The 15,865-nt window shown below is 33.9% G+C and overlaps 1 protein-coding gene across 5 annotated transcripts in view; it reads right to left on the minus strand.

Moving 5' to 3' along the window:
- Positions 1-15,865, minus strand: part of STRN3 (striatin 3) — a 113,813-nt gene that overhangs the window by 34,897 nt on the left and 63,051 nt on the right. For 4 of the 5 annotated variants that reach the window (XM_030854733.3, XM_030854736.3, XM_030854737.2 and 1 more), the window contains exons 4-7: positions 13,764-13,845; positions 10,213-10,386; positions 2,869-2,998; positions 1,500-1,641 (exon numbers count right to left, since the gene is read on the minus strand). In XM_030854733.3, the coding sequence (XP_030710593.1) occupies positions 1,500-1,641; positions 2,869-2,998; positions 10,213-10,386; positions 13,764-13,845 (528 nt within the window). The remainder of the gene's footprint in view (positions 1-1,499; positions 1,642-2,868; positions 2,999-10,212; positions 10,387-13,763; positions 13,846-15,865) is intronic. The other variant, XM_030854734.3, reaches the window with a different exon arrangement.

Here is a 15,865-nt window from a genome sequence, read left to right on the forward strand (position 1 = left end):
CTCTCTATATAGCAGTGTTACAGGTGATTTTTAATTTTCTTCTTCACATGTATCTGTGCGTTCTAAACCTCCTAAAAAACACAGGAATTATAAAATAATTATGTATTTATACAATTTAAATATATTTATATAATTATTTTAAAATCCATAAAAAAATAAACAGTATTTTAGAAACTTTCGGAAAAAAATAAGGTATTTCCAACTTTGAATGGGTTGCACAGAGAAGTTAGAAGAAAACATACTTTTATTTTTCTGGAGCAAGGTTAATTCTTGCTCTTGAGCAAAGCTAATTCTTAAGAAGGGAAAATTTCTATAACATAGCTATTTTCAAATAGTAAGTACAAAAGTGTATATTCGAAGTCTAGAAAGTAATTGTGGAATTTTTTAATACTTTCAATTAGTATGTCTCCTCTTTCCCCTTAGAAGACAAGTAAAGATCTGAAAACAATGCTTGAGAATCATAAACAATGAGAAAGCTGATAACAACATTCAGATCTTTTAAGTACTCAATTTGTATCAGGATAGTCAATAAACATTATCTCTTAGGTCTTGTCTCTCCTGCTGTTAGCAATATTCAGCTTCAATATATAAGTGAGGCATTTTTAAAAAATCCAAGTGTGTTTCCTTATTACCAAAGTACTTTATAAAAATCTAGTGATAATTCCCCTTGCTAGTAACTAAGCAACTTTGGTATTCATGTGAAATATGCATTAAGGTACTTAGTAACCTTCTCCAATAAAGCTCTGTAAACACAATTTGAGTTCTCCCTACCAGGTAACGTGTTGATATTAAATGATGATTAAATGAACATTTTTAATAGGAATAACATACTGGACCTCAGCTATTAACTTAAAATACTTTGTACACTTTTATTTTACTTTCTAATGGGGTTTTTAAACCCTGTATAAATAGAACTGTTTTATCCCTTTTAGTTATGGCTGGATTATTATTAGCAGTAGGTATCACTTCCAAAGGCTAGGCTCTAATGCATTTGTACACTGAATATTACATGTAATGAAGTTTAATACTTCAATAAATCTTGCTCAATATAGAGCTATAATTCAAGATTAGTAGCTTTATTACTTCCTAGCAATAAATCAGATAATACCATACAGCAATACTGAAAAGAGTTATCTTCTTGAAACCCAGGTTCATTACCAAATTAAATCATAGGAATGTTTAAAACTACATACATGCTTTAAAAAAAAATCTGCTAAGAAGAAAGGAATTGGATCTCTAAATTGACTAAATATTTCAACTTTAAATCAAGACAAATTTCAAAAAATCAAAATCCACCAAAAGCCATATATTAAAGTTTAGTCACCAAATCTAAATAAATTGGTGCAAAATACTCTGAAATTATTCAATACCACTCTTCTCCTTGCTCTCAGTTTAACTGCCACCATACGTTCAGATATACACATTCCACATATTATATTTAATAAAATACAACTTTAAGGGCTAGATGATTTCCCACCCCCATTTCTTTATCACCTTACCCCATTCTGTGCCATCCCCTGAACTCCGTGCTTCTCCAGCTCCTTCACCGTCTTCAGCAGACACTAAAAAATCAAATTCTTTCAGTGCTTCCTCAGTATCAGGATCATCGGTTAGGTCAGCAGCTAAACCTTCATTACCTATCTGTAAATGGAACATAAGCCAAGAATTACCTTTATGCTAAATTGTAAAGGAGTCCTTTATGTTTTCACACAATTATCTTTACATTTGCACTCTCATTTTTAGATTAGATACAAAATTTTAGATTTTCCACATAGTTCACCAATCCCAAATTATACCCTAGATAAATGGTTGTCAACAGTGCTGTGTGAACACTGTTATAAAATGTGATGCAAGCAATGTGGTAATAAGAATGGTTAAAATCTTAATCTTCAAGTATGATGATTCTTACGAAGAACTTCTCTAATTACAATAGATTCACAGGTACCAAAAGACCCATGCACTAACTTACATTCTAATATGTTGTGTTGAATTGACCTCATTCACTGAGAACTGCACAGGCAGTCCGTAACATATAAGGATATGGCATAGTTAATACGGACATTAATGCAAGTCAACAGCTGTGGTATTTATAGTACTGCTTCCCAGAACAAAAAAATAGGGAAGGATCAAAATCTCTATTCACCTATGCTCCACATATGAGTGTGTTACACACATGAAATTTGGCAGAAAGGTTGAAAACTGCTTTTATAGACTAGAAGCTTCTGCGAAACACTGGCATTTTTCCCATATTACTGTAAAATCCCAAAGAACCACAACAGAACCCATCCACTTTTTTTTTAAAAAAACATACTTGAAATACTGTACACTATTATGACAATTCACACATAGATCATTTAATCTACTTTTGCTCTTATAGCTAACCCGCATCAACACTAAAATACATAAACCTGTTTCTTAGGTTATGAGCAAAAGCAAATTTTTATTAATCCTTAACAAACAATGAGTGTTGACACGTACATTTACAATTCTTGGTTTACTCCCTCACCCAGGGTGGGAGTACCACCCCACTTCAGTTACAATTTACCACTTGTTTACTGTACAGGAAGAGAGAGACTTCAGCAGTGATTCTTAATTGTGACAGGAGTGGAAAGGATGCAACTTTTTAAAAAAAGTTTCAAATCACTGGACTAGTCCTATAAAAACAGACCCTTTCTTGCCATTTATAATACAGCAAATAATTTGTACTATGTGTAGGTAATTCAATAAGAACTGACTATAAAAAACTTCCAAGTGACATAATAAATGATCAATCACTCCCAATGTAACGAAAGACATCTTGAAATTTTCTATTCCAAATACATGACTACATATATTTTAGCTAATAAGAATAGAAAATTGAATTCTTACTTTGTGTTTATTTATCCGATGTTTGTCTTTTCCTTCTGGGATGCCTTCAATCATGTCATTTTCCTCTTCTTCGTCGCTGTCATCAGCATTTTCTAAGAAATTGAATGTCTCAAGAACATCACCAGAAGGCCTGTAAGAGAGGAAAAATGATGAACCAAAATATTCCAATGATTAATTCTAATATTTCTTTCTGTCTCCTATTTTAAAATAGTACTTGAAGGTAGTAGAGAGATTCAAATGAAAATTTACTTATAATGTATTATCTAAATATTCTACACAAAAATGTTTGAAAGATCATTTATGTTCTACAGTTAAAGTATCTATCAATAAAAGCAGTTGTTAAGTTTCTACAATGAAAATACTTTAAGTAATTGCTGCATCAAAATAAAAACCCTATAGTATTAGGCACTCAAATGTGCTATTATTTCTCAAAATAAAGCCATCATGAGCAAGCAACTTAAACTCAGCATTTCTTATAGCTCTACAACCTCTTACAGCTTGGTGCAAATGTTTACAGCTAAAACTGAACTTTATCGGGATGCTCAGATTTAAAGTTATGGTAAATCAGATATAGAATATTCCAATCCATTTTACAGATTTCCTTACCTAGAAAACAGGATTATTAATATACTAAAGAAATACTTTCAGGACTTAACCTGGTGGTCCAGCGGTTAAGACTCGGTGGTCCCAATGCAGGGGGCCCAGGTTCGATCCCTGGCCAGGAAACTATTAGATCCCGCATGCCACAACTAACAGCTTGCGTGCCACAAGTAAAAGATTCCACATGCCACAACTAAGACCCGGCGCAGCCAAATAAATAAATAAATAAATACTTAAGGGGGAAAAAGAAAAACTACTTAAAAAAAAAAACCTTTGAAGTGTTTCAGAACCACTCATATAATAGGTAACAGTGATAATCTATTTTTATCTACTTACGAAGTCATTTTAAAACTATAATCTGAATTCCTCCTCTATGTACAAAAAAGGTTTTCAAATAGTTGTTTAAATGTCTAAAAACAGAGGCTGCAACAGAACGGTGAAAGCTTCAGCTGAATGCAGACTCTCACAATGAAAGTCTCAACTCTTCCACTGACTTAGCTGCCTGAATTTGGCCAAGTCACTTAAACCTTTTGGCCTCAACTTCTTTACCTGTAAACTGGGGGGGTTAAACTAGATGACCTCAAATATCCTTACTAATACGAACAGTACATGGTAACAAAAAGAATAATAGTCTAAAAGTTAGGGTTTTTTCCCTCCCTGATTGGTTCTTAGTCCAAATTAAGGATATAATACAATTCAGACTATTTTTTTAACATCTTTATTGGAGTATAATTGCTTTACAATGGTGTGTTAGTTTCTGCTTTATAACAAAGTGAATCAGCTATACATATACATATATCCCCATATCTCCTCCCTCTTGCATCTCCCTCCCACCCTCCCTATCCCACCCCTCTAGGTGGTCACAAAGCACCGAGCTGATCTCCCTGTGCTATGCAGCTGCTTCCCACTAGCTATCTATTTTACATTTGGTAGTGTATATATATATGTCCATGCCACTCTCACTTCATCCCAGACATAGGGTTTTAATAGGTCTATTATACTCTGCCTAATCCAGCACATGGTTCAAGGACCTGTATCAACACTGAATGTAGAAAGAGATGTGTTTTTCAAGTGCAAATTAGTAAGAACAAACAAAAAACTACCACAATAACAAAACACATACTTTTCAGTTCAACATTAGTAATACGTCTCGATATCTGGGGATTAAATGAAAGGCAAAGAAAATATTTGACAAAATTGGCACTTCAATGACAGAAAAATAAAAAATTTAAGACATGAGAGTTTTGTTTTGAACTTTAATAAAGTATTATGGTTCCTTGGATAGAAGTTCCTGTCTCTAAAGTGAGAACTCACGTTTCAGGTTTTAAAAACTGTATTTGATCACAACAATACACGTACAAGGTTTAAAAGTCAAACAGCACAATCAATAAAAGAAAGAACAGATGAATCAGACTGCCCAAAATTAAAAACTTTTGCTCTTTGAAAGACACTATAGAGAATTTAAAGAAAAGTCTACAGATTGGGACAAAATATTTGCAAGTCACACATTTAATGAACGACTATATAAAGAACACTTAAATCTCAACAATAACAAATAAAACAATGAAAAAATGGGGAAATTATTCAAACAGATCCTGTATCAAAAGATATGTGGATGGCATACACAGATGCTCAACGTCATTAGTCTTTAGCAAAATGGAAATTAAAGCAACCATGGACTGTGAAGGGTCTGAGACTTTGACCTACTTGCAAGCTACCATGCTGTTTCTCTTGAGATGTTTTCTTTTTAGCATTCACGATGATGGCCTTTGTATGGATTTTTTTTAATTCACTTTATAGTGTAACTGGGAGAAATCCTTTCAATGTGGAAACAAACATCCTTGGAAACACATTCTATAAATATATTCAAGAATTTTTTTTAATTACTCTTTAAAAAATTTTTTCAACACCAGTTTACCTGTTCTCTCTTTTTGAAACTCCTATTCAGATGTTGTCCCTCTTGGACTGATCTTTAGATTTTCCTCTCTTTTCAGTCTTACTTTTTTTCCCCTTTTCTCTTTTCTGGGAGAGTCTTTTATCTCCCAAGTCTTACATGAAAATTATTTAAATCACACTTCTAAATTTCTATTAGCTCTTTTCTGATCTCTTACTGAACCTTATACAATAACATATTACTGTTTTATAGATGTATTATCTTCTCTCAGTCCTCTCAGAAGAGTAATTATAGTTTTGAAAGTCTTCTGCTCCCTCTTTTCTCTGAGTTCCTTTTTTATGTTTGGTTCCTTTGGTCTCCAATTTTCATATTAAAGTCTTTCCTTAACTGTTAATATTTAACAGTGAGGCACAGAAAAACTAATTGGATATATTGTGTACATGGGTGAGGCTTGTCAAAGTAGCTAGCTTCACACTTCTGTTATAACAACAGGGCAGAGTCCCAGCCATTTCACTGGCAGATCCCAACTGTCGGATCATAAGGTCTTCTCTATTAATGTGATCATATTCCTGCCTGAAAGGGATTTAAGACCAGCTGCCAACATACCTGAAGCCAAGTAGAAGGAAACAGGGAATCTCACTGCTCAGCTAGAGATTTTCAGATAATCCTCCTGTTTTCAGTACAGTAGCCCACCCTACAGTTGCTTGTTTTCTTAAGAAATCAGAAATCACTGGAATTCACCAGAAAATATACCACCATTCTTTGGGATAGGGGAGGGGTGTTCAAGCGGCTATACAGAATTAAAGAGGGGGTTTAAGATTCTAACTGCCTCTTACATAAACTTGAAACTAATTCTCTATTAATAATCCCCTCTAAACGTGACTCCAAATGTACCTGATACCTCTAACTCCTTAGCTTTTGGAACTTTACTGGCATTTTGGGACTTGAATTGGCTTGTTCCTTTTCTTCTTTCCAGCTTCCAAAATTATTAAGTTCTCCCTATCTAATGGACAGTATATCCTCTCATTCTTTCTATATATTCAATTTTTTGTCCTTATGTGTCAATCAGTGTGTCTTAAAATGTCTTTAACTGATATTTTAACAGAGGTTCCAGAAGGCACACAAGTAAATCTGCCTTTAATCCACATGCTTAAGTGGACATCTACATCTATGGAATTTTATAATAATTTTTTTCTTTGCCAACTATTTACTATCCTTTCTCATTCAATGAAAAGCAATCAACAGAATTTTTTAAATTATATATCCAGATGAAGGGAAAACAGAATGAAGTCAAGAGTAAGGTTCGTAAGTAAAAGGGTAAAAAAGAGTCAGTGTTTTCTAGAGATAAGGGAAACCCACAAATATGGCAAGATTCCAAACAGAGTAAAAAGAAAGAGAGCAACTACTGGAGGTTCAAAGGTAAATCAGACCAATCACTAAGAAGCAGCACAGCTTTTCAGTTACAAGACCTATGAGAACTCTCTCCCCCAATGAATCCTTATAAGGTGGAGGCTGTGTGATATGATACACTACACACCCACAACATCCCCCTACAATAAACCAAAGAATAAACCAAGAAAGACAACAATGACATTTACTCAGTAGAATCTAGTAAATATTACTCTTGATTGGGTCACATTTCAACTGGATAAGCAATATTTCATCATAGTTATTATTATGCACCAAGCATTGTTCCAAATGCCTTACATTAATTCATTTCTTCTTCACATCAACCCTATCATTACCATTTTATAAATGAGGAAACTGAGGCACAGGAAGGTAAAGTACCCTGCCCAAAGTCACAGCTAGTAAGCAGCAAAGTCCAGATTCAAACCCAGTCTGTCTTCAGAGTTCCCATTCTAAACCATTAAGCATACTGTCTCTAATAATATGATCTACAATTTACCATTCTTCTACTGTTGAACATGTAGACTGCTTCAAATTTTTTATTGTTATAAATGAGAATACGATAAACATCTTTTTGTTGACACCTCTATCAACATGTTAGGTCATTTTCGTATTTCTTAGGAATTTTCAAAGGCCCTGATCATAGCTGAACCATACACACCTACATTAGTACAGACTCGCAATATACAGCTATATTCATTAAGAAGGAAATCACATTGGTTAAAAACAATTATTACCTAAACGTCTGTGGACGGATAAATGGATAAAGAAAATGTGGTGAATACATTCAATAATTATTCAGCCATAAAAAAGAAGGAAATCTTGTCATATGCTATGACACTGATGAACCTTGGGACATTATGTTAAGTGAAATAAGCCAGTCACACAAGGACAAATACTGTATTAATTCCACTTATATAAAGTATTCATATATTATATAAATATATATAAAGTATTTAAAGTAGTCACTCGTAGAAACAGAAAGTCAAAGGGTGTTTGCCAGGGGCTGGGGGAAGGAGGAAATAGGAAGTTGCTATTCAATGGGTATGGCGTTTCAGTCATGAAAGATGAAAATGTTCTAGAGAAGTGCTCTACAATATTGTGCTTACAGTTAACAACACTGCACCGTACACTTAAAATTTATTAAGATAGATCTCATGTTATGTGTTTTTTACCACAACAGAAAAAAAAAACTATTGAACTCTAAATCTTGCAAAGGGAAGAAGTTTTACAAGGAGAAGATACAGTCTGTTATGGATTTTTAATTCAGATTCAGGTGTGATATAGTAAACTGTGTTCCTCTAAAGTAGTTATAAATCCTAAGAACTACTTAGCCTGGTTAGCTGACAAGTTTAGTTTAAAATAACATAGTAATATCCTTGCTTTTTCTCTAAAGCTATGAAAGCTCTATGATTCCTGAAATCCAGAGTAAAGAAAACAAGGGCTCTGTTAGATGTCAAATTGTTTTTATTAAAGAGACCTTATTTCTCAGAAATAAAACCCGTAAACTAAAGGCTTATGTTAACTTGAAAGTCTTTAAATAACTGCATGATGTATCTTAGATAAAATGTATCTAAGGTATGAAACAATGCTAGTTTATAAACTGTACATATTATTAACTTCTTAAGCTCTAACCAAACTAATGAATTCATTTTGGTTTTTTCCACTCTTTTTTCTTTGTCGTTCCAACCTATGTAATTCAATGTAATATCTAATGGTAAAAAATGAAAAGAAAGTTCCATCTGCTTGACAACTTGCATTTATCAAATCTGTACTATAATCAAAAGTGTATTTGGTAGACAGAAAACAAGTGTTAATGAGGATGTAGAGAAATTAGAATTCTCATACATTTCTGATGGTAATGTAAAATAGTCCAGCCACTTTGGAAATGAGTTTGGAAATTCCTCAAAAAGGTAAACACAGAGTTACTGTATGACACAGCAATTCCACTCCTAGGTATAAACCCAAGAGACTTGAAAACATATGTCCACACCTGCGGACCAATGTTCAAAGTAGCATTATTCATTATTCCAAAATGTGGAACCAATCAACATGCCCATCAATTGGATAAGGAATAGATAAACAAAATGTGGTATATCCATAGAAAAGAATATTATTTGGCAGTAAGAAGAAATGAATTACTGACATATGCTATAACATGGATGAATCTTAAAAATATTACACTAAGTAAAAGAAGCTACTCACAAAATAACCATTTACATAAAATATCCAGAATAGGCACATCTATAGATACAGAAAGTATATTAATGGTTGCCTAGGGTTGGTGAGTGGGAGGAATATGGGAAAGAATGGGGAGTGGTAGCTAATGAGTACGAGGTTTCTTTATGGAGTAATGAAAATTTTCAAAACTTAGATTGTGGTGACGGCTGAACACCTCTGTGACTATCTTAAAAACTATTAAACTCATATACTTCAAGTGGGTGCACTTTATGGTATGTGAACTCTATCAATAAAGACATTAAAATTTTAAAGTATACCTGGTAGCTTTCTGAGTCCAAACACAATGCAAAGCCTTGTTTCTTTAACACTAGTGTCTAAACAACCATTACTATTCTAATTATATAGTAGTATAATTTATTGAAAATACTCTAACAAAAATTTAAAAATCAAGACATTAAAATAACTCTGAACTACATGAAATCACTCTCTAATTTTAAACCTATTTCAGAACTACAGTCATTCTCTTCGCATCAAAACTTAAGATAAATAAATCTTTAAAAAAAATTTATTTATTTATTTGGCTACACCGGGTCTTAGTTGCGGCACGCGGGATCTTTGTTGCCGCGTGCGAGATCTTCGTTGTGGCATGTGGGATCTACTTCCTTGACCAGGGATAGAACCCAGGCCCCTTGCATTGGGAGCATGAAGTCTTAACCACTGGACCACCAGGGAAGTCCCAAGATAAATAAATTTATTATATAATTTTAATAAATTTATTTTATTTTTGGCTGCATTGGGTCTTTGTTGCTGCATGCGGGCTTTCTCTAGTTGTGGCGAGCGGGAGCTACTCTTCGTTATGGTGCGTGGGTTTCTCATTGCGGTGCCTTCTCTTGTTGCGGAGCATGGGATCTAGGCATGTGGGCTTCAGTAGTTGTGGCACAGGGGCTCAGTAGTTGTGGCACACGGGCTTAGTTGCTCTGCGGCATGTGGGGTCTTCCCAGACCAGGGCTCGAACCCAGGTCCCCTGCAGTGGGAGGCGGATTCTTAACCACCGTGCCACCAGGGAAGCCCCAAGATAAATAAATTTAAAAAGCACCTAAATAAAAAGTTTCTTTGTCCATGGTACCATTTGCAGGGCGGGAAGGAATCTTTAAATCTGAACTCTACATGCTTCAATAACTGTTAATAGCAATAACAAGAAGCTAAAGAAATTCACAATACCTGCTATATAAACAATGTTAACCTATAAGTATAGGTCATACCTTTTGATTTCTTGTCCTTTTTGCTTAGGAGATTCACCTCCATTCAGGATCTGTTCTAAATTCTTTGTCTCTACTGATCCATTTGGTTCTGAATTAGATAGTCCAAGTAATGATCTTACCCGCTGAGACCGTACATCTAATATTGTATCTGTGTAACCTACTTCCTGAAGATATCTATAAGAGAAAATTAAAAATATTAAATCCCACATATTGCTAATACATGCAATCTTGTCAAATCAAAATCACATCAAAGATTTTAGAAAAATCCATAATCCTATAAAATTTACTCTTCCTTTGTCTCAATAACTTTCTTCTCTCTAGACTAGTTCCAGTTCTACAAAAAAAAAAAAGGCCGATTACAAACCATAGTTTAATTTAAAAAGCATATAGATGGCTAACACTAATTAAGGGCCAATTATCCTGAAGCCTAAAAAGACCTAGAGCGTTAAAAAACTTTTAGGAGTTGATGATATATATTACTTAAAAAAAAAAAAATTCCAGAAAGTGGTAAAGGATGAACAGAAATAAACCTCAGAACAATGACATGCTACGTTTAAACCCTGGGTCTTAGCCAGAGGTTGATGGATAGATTAGTTCTCCTTCTAGGATCTAAGGTCTTATAGCAGTCCTACAGTCCCGCGGTTTTCAAACTTTCCTTGTTATCTAAACCAGGGTACCTAACCGAGGATCTAGGATGAGACTCAAAAAGAAGAAAGGGACTGAATCATGACATAAGTATAGATAATGGGTCATGAACGGCTTTGTGTGACAAATTTTAAAATTTCTTCCTAAAGTATTTGACAGGCTAAGGGAAGATGTTAAAAAGAAGCCTTTTTTGTTTCTTTTTATATGTTGCTGACAAAATAATAGAGGATTTTTAAGTGAAAGCTAAAGACAGGAAGACTGGTTAGGACACTAACAGCAAGAATTAAAACTTGAGAAGAGGAGAAATGTGAGAAAAATAAAATATCTTAGTGACTTGGTACACAAGTAAATATGGCAGTAGAATAAAAGAAGATATAAGAATTTTGGAAAATTTTCAGGTTTCTAGCTGGGATGGTTGCATGGTGGTTCTACTGAATAAAATAAAGAATAAAGGGTCAGAATATGGTTTAGAGGGTACCTATCAAACAATCAAGTAGTATCTATGAAAGTGGTAACATTTATTAGGCACAATGGTAAGAAGGTCAAAAGCTCAGAAGGGACTGGACTGGGTGTACAGATTTGGGAGTCATTAGTGTTTGGAGATATTTGAAGCCATGGATTTACATGAAGTTACCCAGAGAAAAAGCATAAGTAAAAACAAAACCTGGGGACACAAACATCTAAAGGGCTGGAAGAATAAGAAACTCAAAGGTTTTGTTTTGTAAAAACAAAACCTGGGGACACAAACATCTAAAGGGCTGGAAGAATAAGAAACTCAAAGGAAAATTAAAAGAAAGAACTTGAGAAATGAGGGTAAAAAAAGCAGAGAGTAGTTTCATGAAAGTAAGAAAAACAGAGTTTCAAAAAGAAATGAAGAGTTAATGTCAAATATTTCCAAAAGATCAATATGAACAAAAAGGTTCTCATAAACATGTTTGTGATAGAAGCTTCAGGGGAATATCAAAATGGAAAACAAACTAGACAGTTGAGAAATGAATAAGGAAGACTATGGAGATAAACTACTGTTACAGAAAAATGAGAAGAGACACAATATAAAGCCAGGCAATGGGATTAGGCATTTATGAGAGAAATACTGTGCAACTGATTTCTCTATAGCCGTCATACTCTTCTAAAAAAACGCGATCCTCTTTTGAGGAAAAAAACTCCCACCACACTCTAGCCATGTGGTCTAAAAGAACTGTCAAGATCTTAAACAACCCAGGTAAAAATAACTGACTCGTGGGCAGTTATTTGATCAAGTTAAGACAAATCCAATCCTCAGAAATTATTCTGACTAAAATAAGGGATCCCCTGCCACCTGGAGAAAAGTGGTTTTCAGTAGAAAATAAAACTGATACACAGAGGAGTAGAACACCAGAGAGTAAGAACATATCCTGGGTGTTTCCAGTCCCTGAGAAATCTTCAGTGATACACTAGCTCTTAAGTTTCTAACACTCAGTTAGTCAGCACTTCCCTCAACTCTGCTAGCTATCCCAGCATCCTTCCAGACAGTAATCTGTTTTTGAAGTTTGTGTGAGTTTTAGTCACTAACTGTCCAGATTGATAAACACTTCTTTGAATGGAACATTAGAAACCGAGATGATGAATATGAGGTTTAAATACATTTTCAGAAAGGAAAGCAAAAAGTGAAGACAGTTCTCACCTGATAGCCTTCATGATTTCAGTGAAGTAGAGCTTGAGGTGCTCTAATGAGAGTAAGGGAGAATGGGCTGAGATGTGGTAAAAGTTCAGAATATCCACTGAGGGCAATGGGAGCAGGAGATGACCAGGGATATGGAAAAAGGCTCTATGCAATGTTTGGACAGGAAACCGTGAATGTGTAATGGCATTCACACAATTCTGTGATTTTTCTCTAAGAATTAATTAGAAACAGAAGCAACAGACAGTAAGACTCATTAGGGCTGGGATACTGTAGGTAGGTATAGTAAAATGACTGGTGGTGGGGGTAAGGAGTGGGCAGCAGGAAAGTTAAGGGTACCAGCAAAAGGGTAAAGGATCATGGGGTCTAAGTGGAAGCTAGGGAAACAACAAAAAGAAACAACAAAAAAACCCCACCGCCAAAAAAAAAAAAATTAAACCAACAATAGGTAAAGGAGGTAAGGGAAATGAAACAGTCAAGGATCTAAAGATCAAAGGTCAGAGGACAAATAACCTGGGAACTGGAGTAAGAAAAGTGGAATATGATCAAGGAATATTCCAGAGGTAGGGCAGTTCTAGGTTATAACAAGATCAAGGGTGTGACCATACTTCACTGGGTTACTGAAGCGATGGTAAAGATGCCTAGAGTTGAGAAAGTTGAATTACCTAAGATTTCAGTAATATGCGAGTACCAAAGTTTTCAAAATACAAGGGAAAAGAACAAATAGATAAGACAATAATATTTGCCACGTAAGTACTTCTAATACGGCAAAGAATTCAAACATCAAAAAGGTTCCTCGAAAAAAAAAAGCTTCCTTAAAGATTCAAGTAGAAGCAGGATTTAGCAAGCCACTTCTGAAAAGTTTCTGATAACCAGTTAAATTGCTTCTCTAAGCCAGTCACAATCTCACTTAAAACGAAATATGTAAATTTTCCAGTGATGGAAATGAGAATGTCTGTAAGTATGAACTCCCTATTTTTGTTCTGGTCTTCAAGACATCTAGTCTTTATGACATCCTACTCCATAAATAAGAAAAAAACATCATTCTGAGAAATGTTTAGAGAAACATTCAGAGGAAACAAAACTTTAAAAAGATCCAAGCATCTAACAAAACAAAAAAGAAGCAATATGAAAACTATACACATTGTCCCATTATCATTAAATAATTTTCACTTGCAAAGTGACTGAATAGAAGCACTTTCATACCTAGATCCTTAAAGAAAGGTGAAAATGAACCATTACTCACTGTCTTAACAGCTGTCTGCCCTGCTTCCACGTTAACTGGCTATTCTGAGGTGCTGTGGGAGCCTCTGTGTCTTTGGTTTCTTCTAAAATTAACAGTAACAACAACAACAACAACAACAACAAAAACAAGACAAGTTTCATACACGTTACTTCAACTCCTGATAATACTGCCAAAGTTCTCTTAGGGATAAAGTCCCACAAGAATATAACAAAATATTTTATAAAGGATAGAAGAAAATTAACTTTTATTGAGTGTTTACTGTGGATCACTCATTTAAAGTGTGTTTATCCTGACAGTCCAAACACTTAGGCACCACCCTCCTTGTTTTATTACAAGTGATTTAAAAATCAAAAGCCCAGGCTTTGAAATGAAATTTTATTAAAATCAATTTTTTAATACCAGAATTCTGCTGTTGAATGCTTTTGAAATTAAAAAGTGATATTTACTATTTATATAAACTTTTCAAAATCAACATTGTTTAGAAATTAGATATATATTTATAAAACTAGTGAATAACTTAGAGTCTGTATCAGTAGACTCTAAGGCTACATACAAGACTCTATACAGTCGATTTCATTTTTAGAACTAAAAGTTAGACCAGAAAACAGTTTTTACTATATGTAAAAAGTCATATTTTATTCTCCGGTAACAAAGTGTATGCATTAAAAAAGAGTTTAATAAACAGTATAACTTCAGATGAGTTAAGCTCTCAACAAGTATATCCACAGTGATATTTAAAACTATTCATTGGCACTAATGATACAGAAATATTTTCCTGCAATTTCCCATTATAAAAATTATGATAAAGCAAAGAATATAGGGCCATAGAAGACAAGCCCTCACATTGAATGTTGAGAACTCTTACCATGGCTTACAGTCATTAGGCTCCTAGACTCCTCAGAGTCACATGAACAAACAGTTATTGGTAGCAATTCAAATATTCTCTGCAGGTATTACTTCTCTAACCTTAACAATCCGTTATTAATATCTTCTCATTCTTCCCCTGTGCACGTAGAAACATCTATAATTTCCAGAAATAATTATCTCATTCTAATAGCCCCCATTTTTTATTTATAACTTTTTCTATTTATACCATTTTGCCTATTTTTAAATCACATATAACACATAATTAACTGGCCAAAAAAATACATTTAAAAAAAAGAAACACAAATTGCCCCAAATCCTATCACCAACAGTGTTAGTACTTGAGATTTTATCATTCCATATTTTCCATCTGAAAATAACATCAGCTTCTCCCCTCCTTAAATTAAAAAAAAAAAAAAAGGTCGAAGTGTGTGTACTACACTACAAGCTGCTTTCAATACTTAATGTATCTTGAACATTCTATGGCAATAAATATAGATTAACATCATATAAAATAATTATATAATCTACAGAAAGTATATACCTATTTAATTTAACCAGTTCCCTAATGTTGAAATGTTTCCATTTTTCACTATTATAAATAATGTTGGTAAAAATATTCTTTAAGTACATCCTAAGCGTACAGCTCAATGAATTTTTTAACACACCTATGTAACCAGTACCTAGATGAAGAAATAAAATGTTATCAGCACCCCCAAAAACTTTCATCGTGCCCTTTCCCAAGTCTAACTAGATATTCCTAAAAGGATATTAACACTACCCTGATTTCTAAACACTAGGTTAATTTTTGAATTTGATATATATGAAATCATTTCTATCAATTTTCAATTTTATGTGATCCACATAAAATTTAGTTATAGTTTATTCACTTTTGGTTATAGCTTAGTCTAGTTATAGTTTATTCACTTTTTTTTTTGCTAAACAGCATTTCCTTACACTAAAATATCACAATATATTTGTCTATTCTATTGGTGAAGAACATGTGAATTGCTTCCAGTTTTTTGCTATTAAAAGTAATGATACTATGAACATTCTTATACAAGCCTTGTGATGAACATTTTAAGGAGTGGAATTACTGGGCCACGGGGCATGCTATGTTCCCTTTAGCAATACAGTTATCCCACGCTTTTCGAAAGCTCTCTTTAGGCCACCTCGCTTTTATGAAAGACCTACATTTAGTACCTGTTTTCGCTAGCCTAACTGAAAAAATTCAGAGA

The sequence above is a fragment of the Globicephala melas genome, chromosome 2 (assembly GCF_963455315.2).
Source record: "Globicephala melas chromosome 2, mGloMel1.2, whole genome shotgun sequence".
Taxonomy (NCBI): Eukaryota; Metazoa; Chordata; class Mammalia; order Artiodactyla; family Delphinidae; genus Globicephala; species Globicephala melas.